General features: G+C 41.8%; 1 protein-coding gene across 1 annotated transcript; it reads left to right on the forward strand.

Annotated features, from left to right (window-relative positions):
- Nucleotides 1-184: 184 nt before the first annotated feature.
- On the forward strand, nt 185-8,748 carry orc3 (origin recognition complex, subunit 3). Its single transcript, XM_064928584.1, has 20 exons — nt 185-348; nt 560-614; nt 741-838; nt 1,109-1,253; nt 1,513-1,617; nt 1,732-1,892; nt 2,047-2,186; nt 2,528-2,687; nt 2,952-3,065; nt 3,268-3,401; nt 3,513-3,576; nt 3,677-3,793; nt 3,908-3,987; nt 4,137-4,270; nt 4,363-4,448; nt 4,586-4,683; nt 4,828-4,969; nt 5,213-5,329; nt 7,305-7,384; nt 8,572-8,748. The coding sequence occupies exons 1-20, from the start codon at nt 328-330 to the stop codon at nt 8,675-8,677; spliced, it is 2,157 nt and encodes a 718-aa protein (XP_064784656.1). The 5' UTR covers nt 185-327; the 3' UTR covers nt 8,678-8,748.
- Nucleotides 8,749-9,159: the final 411 nt, after the last annotated feature.

Here is a 9,159-nt window from a genome sequence, read left to right on the forward strand (position 1 = left end):
TGTGATATGTTGCTCACGATTTACGCAGTTCATTTGTTTGGTTTTTAAAACAAAATAACTCTTAGACAGTTCACCCTTTTTGTTGGCTTGTTTTACCGATGTCCGTTCACACGAATCTTGAAACACTCAGCCAAGAATAAAATTATAATTGAATGAACTCACGGTCTATAAACAAATTAATAGACGTCACAACGGCGGGAAAATAGAGGAAGTGTGGAATGGTTACATCCGGCTAACAAAGTTTTTGTTTCTGTCAATCGTTTGGTAAAAGAAGAAATATATTTTAATGAAGAAAGTATATATGGGATTGTCACAGTTCTGCTGGAAATGACTTCATCGGTGTCAAAGGTAGGCAAACGACTGCAAATTGTTGAAATGCGATTTCCTTAGCGTATTTGGAGTGAGTGCTGTATTTGTAATTTTACCACGATGGAAGTTAGTTGAGGAGGGGCGATCAATGGATCCCTAATAGCAAATAACATAATTTAAGTATTTGCTGGCATGTTCATTTAATTGTTCCAATGATTGCGTCATCATAATCTGTATATTCCCCGTTTAGGGTTGCTTTGTGTTCAAGCCCAGTGCCAAAAAGAGAAAGAAGACTCCAACAGTGGGTGAGTGATCTTATAGATAACTAGCTGGGTCGCTGGTCATATTTAATCATATCTATACTTTGAATATTCAGTTTCAAGAAATAAAGTATCGGGTAGCATTGACTATCAGTATCGTGTGTTCTCCAGAGGATTATTTCACTCATGGCTGTGAGGACACGGAGAACGGCAAACTACGTTTCAGAAACTGTCAGACATTATGGGAGAAAATGAAGGCAGACACCGAGGTGAGAGTCCATCTGCACCTTTTTCATCATTCCCCCAACTTTGGGCATTGCCATCATTGTGCTCATGCCAGGATGCTACGGAATGTTCAGACAGACCACCATATCGTTTAATATAATTCTGTCTGTCATGCAGAATAGGGGATTGTGCTAGTTTTACTTGCAACATTTCTCTCTGTAACGTTGTGAACATTTCACTTCACCGAATATACCCCAGATCAAAGTTAGGAGCTTTTGTCAGGCATGACAGTTTACATTGTTTGCTTTCTACAGCTTCTGCAGGATGAGCTGAACAGGAAAATCTTAGACAGCCTCTTGGCGTTTATCAGAAAGAGTGTCTCCACTTTTCAGCGTGGCACGGATGACTGGGCGTCGCGTATGAGAGCCCACGAGATTCCGACAGCAGCACTAGTGCTTGGTATGTGGCTCAACAGACGATGCACATGCAAAAATATTTTGGTATGACCTGGGCCCATGATATAGGCCTAAATGAGTGTATTTTGATAAATGCCACAGTACAGACAGAGAATGCACTAGTATAGAGCGTTTTGGCTGGAGGAAAGAAAGTATGTAAGGCATATTTGTAACGTTCTCTTTTTATTTAATGAGGCAAGTCAGTTAAGAACAAATTATTATTTACAATGGTGTATCTTAACTAAGTAACTCTACCTGTGTAGGAGTGAATGTACCAGATCATGATATGACCTTCCAGTGCCTCTCTGACCAGTTGCAGCAGTCGGTGACTCCCTTTGTGGTTTCTGTACAAGCCACAGAGTGTGTAGGTCAGTCCTGTGTGTGGTACTTGAGAAATTTCCCTAATTGCTATTAGCCTTTTTGTATTATGACACGTGGATACCTAACTCAAATAATAATATTTTAATTTGTTCTGTCCTCAGCCCTGAATCACATGCTGCAGAGGGTTCTAGAGAGACTGATGGGTACTAGTGTGTCTGTGGATAATGAGGAAGAGCCTGAGCAGCGCAGTACCAATGTAAACCAGAAGAGGGTGCACTGCTCCCTCATCACACTCTGTAACTGGTACAAGACTGTGACAAAGGTATGTAGCTACTGCAAAGATGTAAGGACTATTATGATGCTTTTATGTACAACTGTCAAATGTATAGATGTTGACCTTACAATTTCTGCATCAAAGTTATGAGCTTTTGTCATTACAAATCATGAATCCTGTGTAAATAATTTGCTCCTCTCAGAAAGCTGCCTCCGGCACCGCAAGAAAAAAGCGTACTTCCGTTGGCAAAGACATGCAACAGCATCCTCCTATTGTAGTGATCTTCAAAGACCTAGAGGCTTTCAACCCTAAAGTGCTGCAAGATTTCATCCTCATCTGCAGGTAAGAGTTCTAACCTCCATCTCTGTTAGGGGCAGCAGGTAGTTTAGTAGTTAGAGCGTTGGGCCAGTAACTGAAAGTGCTGGATTGAATCCCCAAGCTGAGAAGGTCAAAATCTGTCTTTCTGACCCTGAAAAAGGCAGTTGATCCACTGTTGGTAGGCTGTCATTGAAAACAAGAATTTGTTCTTAACTGACTTGCCTAGTTAAATTTGAAAAAATAAATAATAATATTGATTGAATATATACATAATCTGAAAGTACACTCGTAGCTGTGTGAGGGCACCTCACATGAAAACTGTTTATGCATTCCATGCTGCATAATCTCCCCATTCTCTTAAACAGTCGGTACGTTGACCAGCTTCCGCTGATGTTCGTTTTTGGCATTGCCACGTCTCCCAGCACCATTCAACACATGCTGCCCCACTCTGTGTCCTCTCTGCTGGGCATCGAGCTCTTCCAGTCACTGTCCTGCACCCAGCACCTGGCTTCTGTCATAGACAAGGTAGGTACTTAAAAACAAGTCTGTAGCTATCATGGATCCATCCATTCACTTTGTGAATGTAGTTGTATTGGACACATAGTGAGCATGCTTGTCTGTGCCCTTTTCCTAAAACCCAACAGGGTTCTCAAGTTGCAGTTTGCAAATGTCAACAGACATTTTCACTCAAGACCCCCAATGATGCTGACTTGTCTTGAGTTACTCATGTTTATTTCAAGTTAGGATTCAGATTTTAGTTTGAGTATTGTTTTCCCTCTCTTTCTCCAGGTGATCCTAACTTCCCAGTTTCCCTTCAAGCCCAATGGCAAGGTGCTGCAAGTGCTGGTCAGCATCTTCCTCTACCACGACTTCTCTGTACGCAACTTCATCAAAGGCCTGCAGGTGAGTACTGCCCTCTGATTGTTGGGGTGACTGTCAAATGTGTTTAAAGGGCATTCTCCTTTAAGTGATGTTTAACCCACAATGTTGGTTGTGCTCTGTACCTGCTTTCAAAGACTAACTTTGAGATACGCTTGCTGGTTGTATTATGTTGGACTGTGTATTCCTGTGAATTTGTGTGTTGATCTTGGTGGGGCCCCCTCAGTTGGCTCTGCTGGAGCACTTCCACAGCCAGCCTCTGAGCGTGCTGTGCTGTAAGAAGGAGGCGGCCCTGATCCACGCCACTGAGCTCAGCCACAGGGATGTAGAGAGGATCCAACAGCTGCCCTCCTTCATGAGGTGACTGTCACTCACACTCTTCTACCCATAGGATGGTGGAGAACGTTATCAGAATGTTGTGTGATTTGTCTGTTTAAAAACTTGTCGATGTTTACCTCCCCTTTCACCCAGGTACGTAGAGGAACAGGGTCCCCAGGAGCAAGTGGAGCTGTTGACTAGTGATGACCATGTGAAGGTAAATATTGAGTCGAGAGGTTCTGAACCGTATATTGACATGAATTATGAGCTTACCAAAAATGGTCTTGAGTGATTGCGTGTCCTTACCATTATTTTAGGAAGTGTGTCAGAAACTACTGAAAGATCTTTGCAAATACCACAAGAACTACTACCCCACTCTGAGGTGTCTCCACATTCTGACGGCTTCTCTGCCCAAATACCCTCTGGGAAAACAGGTTGGAACATTTTGTTTGTCAAGGTTGCCATTGAAATAATACATACATTAGGAATGGAATTGTAGAGCATGGCACGGACTGTCTCACCTGTTCCACATTTGCCTCTATTTTTAGATAAGAGAGCTGCACATATCCTGTCTGGAGAAGAATGTATGGGAGAATGATGAGTATGTGTCTGCCATGCAGCTTCTGAGGTGATAAAGGAGATTATACATTTATTAATTACAAAATCATTGATATAAAGGATAAACATTGCTTAGCAAAACAGTTTTATATTCAAGCTGTCATACTATTTTACCTGCTAAGATAAAGTTAAGTTTGTTTGCTCAACTTTTCACTCCAGGATGATGGCCAAAGACGAGCTCACCTCAGCGCTGCAAAAGTGTGCTGAGATCCTGAAATCTGTCAAGACAAAGAAAATGAGGGCTGCACTGCTTCAACTGGACAATTTACTCTCCAAATTTGACCAGCCAGGCGGTAAGTAGTGATGATGGCTGTAACAGTTTACCATTTCACCAAATGCTTTCCTGACCCATTGAAATGTGCTTCTCTTGCTTCTGCCCAATCAGATCTTGTTGAGAATGCAGCAGGGGAGGACCTCACTTCTCCAGGGAAAGGCCTCCAGAAGAAAACAGACTTGTTCCAACTGCAAAAGGTAACAACTTTCTGCTATAACGGATAGTTATTTTGCTCAAACGGTTTCATACACTTCTGATATATAATGGATCTACGCCTCTTTAAGGCGTGCTTGTGATATGAAGGGCCTCAGCATTTACTGTCCTCTCTGTTTAGACTCTATTGGAGATGAAGAAATCTCGAAGAACCAAGAAAATGAGTCCGTTCGAGATACTCCGAGACCAAGCCCTGGAGTTCATTGACAGCCTTGTGAGGTGAAGTAGTATACAGTAATGATACAACCTAATCAATTGACTGACTCAGTAGTGGCTGGATAGATTAAGTTCATTCTTTTAGATGAGCTCGGTGTAAATGGATGGCACAGTATTTGATGGTGCTGCTCACCTTTGTGTTTTCAGGTCCCACCTGGCCCCACCCGAATCCCAACCACTGTACGAGGTATGCTACTACAGCTCCTCTGCTGTCCTGAGACGCCACCTCAACGCCACGCCACGCACCTCCATCCAGACCGCGCTCAGCAACCCCTACCACTACCTGAAAGTAAATAGCTACCACTGAGAGGCTGTCTCAAAAGTGTCTAGTGAACGCTGTTCTTTGTATCCTTATCTGCACCAATCTGGAAAATTTGATGGGTGGGCTGCCATTATTGGCCTTTTACCTGTTCACAATTGTTTCAGATCAGTGCCGACGAATGAGACTTACCGCATTCCCTGTCTTTAGACAACTCAGCCAAAGTTTATAGTGTTAAACAGTAGCTCATACTGATGCTAATCTGTGCTTCAGAATGAAGATCTGCGGGCCGAGGACGGGACAGTCTCCAATGCTGCTCCTGACATCTGCATTGTGTACAAGCTGCATCTGGAGTGTGGGAGACTCATCAACCTGTATGACTGGCTGGAGGTAGGTTTAATAAAGAATTAAGTGAAATACTATTGGTATCATATTCACTGCGTGTACAAAACATTACGAACACACCTGCCCCTTCCATGAGACTGACCAGGTGAAAGCTATGATCCTGTATTGATGTCACTTATTAAATCCTCTTCTTTAGATGAAGGGGAAAAGACAGGTTAAATAATAATATTTTTTAAGCCTTGTGACATGGATTCAGCATGTGTGCCATTGAGGTTAAATGGCCAAGACAAAAGATTTGGCGCACCTGTCTTTGAACAGGTGCGCCTGCTGGGTTTTTCATGCTCAACAGTTTCTCGTGTGTATCAAGAATGGTCCACCACCCAAAGGACATCCAGTCAACTTGACATAACTGTGGGAAGCACTGGAGTCAGCATGGGCCAGCATCCCTCTGGAATGCTTTCAACACGTTGTAGAGTCCATGCCCTGATTTTATTTCGGCTTTTCTTTCATCACATTCCCAGTGGGTCAGTTTACGTACACTCAATTAGTATTTGGTAGCATTGCCTTTTTAAATTGTTTAAACTTGGGTCAAATGTTTTGGGTAGCCTTCCACAAGCTTCCCACAATAAGTTGGGTGAATATTGGCCCATTCCTCCTGGTGTAACTGAGTCAGGTTTGTAGGCCTCCTTCCTCGCACGTGCTTTTTCAGTTCTGCCCACAAGTGTTCTATAGGATTGAGGTCAGGGCTTTGTGATGGCCACTCCAATACCTTGACTTTGTTGTCCTTAAGCCATTTTGCCACAACTTTGGAAGTATACTTGGGGTCGTTGTCCATTTGGAAGACCCATTTGCGACCAAGCTTTAACTTCCTGACTGATGTCTTGAGATGCTGCTTCAATATATCCACATTTTCCTACCTCATGATGCCATCTATTTTGTGAAGTGCACCAGTCCCTCCTGCAGCAAAGCACCCCCCAAAACATGACGCTGCCACCCCTGTGTGTCACGGTTGGGGAAGGTATTCTTCGTCTTGCAAGCCTCTTCCTTTTTACTTCAAATATAACAATGGTCATTATGGTCAAACAATTATTCTTTTGTTTGTTTCATCAGACCAGATGACATTTTGCCAAAAAGTATAATCTTTGTCCCCGTGTGCAGTTGCAAACCGTAGTCTGGCTTTTTAATGGAGGTTTTGGAGCAGTGGCTTCTTCCTGAGCGGCCTTTCAGGTTATGTTGATATAGGACTCGTTTTACTGTGGATATAGATACTTTTGTACCTGTTTCCTCCAGCATCTTCACAAGGTCCTTTGCTGCGGTTCTGGGATTGATTTGCACTTTTCGCACAAGTACGTTCATCTCTAGGAGGCAGAACGTGTCTCCTTCCTGAGCGCTATGACGGCTGCGTGGTCCCTTGGGTGTTTATTCTTGCATACTATTGTTTGTACAGATGAACGTGGTACCTTCAGGTGTTTGGAAATTGCTGACAAGGATGAACCAGACTTGTGAAGGTCTATAATTTCTTTCTGAGTTCTTGGCTGATTTCTTTTGATTTTTCCCATGATGCCAAGCAAAGAGGCACTGAGTTTGAAGATAGGCCTTGAAATACAACCACAGGTACACCTCCAATTGACTCAAATGATGTCAATTAGCCTATCAGAAGCTTCTAAAGCCATGACATTTTCTGGAATTTTCCAAGCTGTTTAAAGGCACAGTCAACTTAGTGTATGTACATTTCTGACCCACTGGAATTATGATAGAGTGAAATAATCTGTCTGTAAACAGTTGTTGGAAAATGTACTTGTGTCATGCACAAAGTAGATGTCCTAACAGACTTGCCAAAACTATAGTTTGTTTACAAGAAATTTGTGGAGCGATTGAAAAACGAGTTTTAATGACCCAAATGTATGTAAACTTCCGACTTCAACTGTGTCTCTTTGGGTTTATACCTCTGTAGAAACGTATGCCTTGATGCTGGTATATTGAATGAGAAACGAGTGTGTTAATTTTCATGTATCTGCAGGCTTATGCTACTGTGGTCTCGGCTGCAGAGGGTAAGGATCCTGACTCTGCTGACTTTGGCAAAGTGGATGAACTCAAACAGTATCCTTTAATTGTTGGATGTCTTAAAATGCTTCATGGTGACTACTTTTGAATATATTGTAAGATGTTTAATAAACAAGCACTGCATGGGGCGGCAGATCTTTTGGGGGGATTTTGCCCTTGAGCAAGGCAATTAACCCTTATTGGATAAGAGCATCTGCTAAATGGCTAATGTAAAATACTCAGAATAGACAAGTATCCTATCATAAGCACTTTCAATTTAACTGGTATGCAACTTAATATTAGGAAGATGTTAATGTTTTGTACAGTATTTTAACACATCAGACTATTCTCAATTTAATCTTATATTAGTAAAGACATACATTTATTTAGAATGTCCCGTTATGAAATTGGCAGGAACAGTGGCAGGGGAAAAAACGCATGTCGTCCATATGCACTTGAATAGTGAATGGAGGCTGTGTCTTCCCGGTTCCTTTTTCAATCATGCCGTGTATACTACTACGGTTTTACAGTGGAGCAATGTGCTTAATTCACAGGACGCTTGAGCTAATGTGATTAGCATGAGGTTGTAAGTAACAAGAACATTTTCCAGGACATAGACATCTTATATTGGCAGAAAGCTTAAATTCTTGTTAATCTAACTGCACTAATTTACAGTAGCCATTAGTGAAAAAAATGTCAATCTATTGAGTGCACAGTTCTGAATTTAAAAAGTTATTAATTAAACAATTACACGTTTGGGCAGTTTTGATATAAAATTCTTAACAGAAATGCAATGGTTCATTGGATATGGGTATGTCATTTTAGGCAAAAAAATTGGAAAAAAGGGGCAGATTATTTTAGTAGCAGCTGAGAAATGAATATAGTAGCACCTGGGATCCTTTTTTTAGTGGCAAGTTGCATGTAGAAATGTCTGGGCCTGTAAGAACCCTTATTTCACTCCATGCATTAACCACTGTTTGAGCAGCAGCCAGCCTCTTGCTGTGCGACAGGTGATATTCTGTATGCCATGGGCTCTCCAACCCTGTTCCTGCAGCTACCCAATGATTAGTTTTGGAAACCAAGTGAAATCTGTCCGGGAACATCAATAGTAACATGTTTTCACAAATTGTATTAAACTGTTGACAGCCCCTCTGTGCTCGAGAAAGGAATAGAAATATGTGTATGCATGTTTTGATAAATTATTAAAATATGCTTTTTCACGGTTGTTCCTCAACTCCTATAAGTGCTCGTTTTATCCAGGCGGTATCTGAGCTGGAGTTCCTGGGATTCATCAAATCCACCAAACAGAAGACGGACCATGTGTCACGGCTGACCTGGGGAGGCTGCTGATTCACCGTCTGGGAGCTTGTGTTGTATAGTACATGTCAATTGTTTTTGAATAAAATGTGATTTCAATTGAGTACCATGATTTGCTCATTGTGCTCTTAAAAGGTGTGGAAAATGCAAGTGGTTAACTCCAGTAACAAACACTCTGAAAGAAGTGTATACAATATTATATGAAACACCATCAGTCTTATCAAGTAGCCAGGGGTACATTAATTTGTAAAGATGCTGTGGGAACAGATGTGTCCTCATGGGTGACTACTGCTGCAAGGTGATCATTCCACCACTTCAGGGCTGAATCAAAGATGAGGTGTTAACTGGGACTTGGTAACTCCATACTGCTGGCAGGGAGCCAAGTTGTGATGCAATGCCAGAAATGACTGAGTTGACATTTCTATCGTAGGTATTTTATCTACTTGATTACTCATGAGCTTTTTAACATCAAATCAAACTTTATTTGCCACATGTGCTGAATACAAGTGTAGACT

Source organism: Oncorhynchus masou, chromosome 21 (genome assembly GCF_036934945.1).
Source record: "Oncorhynchus masou masou isolate Uvic2021 chromosome 21, UVic_Omas_1.1, whole genome shotgun sequence".
In the NCBI taxonomy this organism is placed as follows: domain Eukaryota; kingdom Metazoa; phylum Chordata; class Actinopteri; order Salmoniformes; family Salmonidae; genus Oncorhynchus; species Oncorhynchus masou.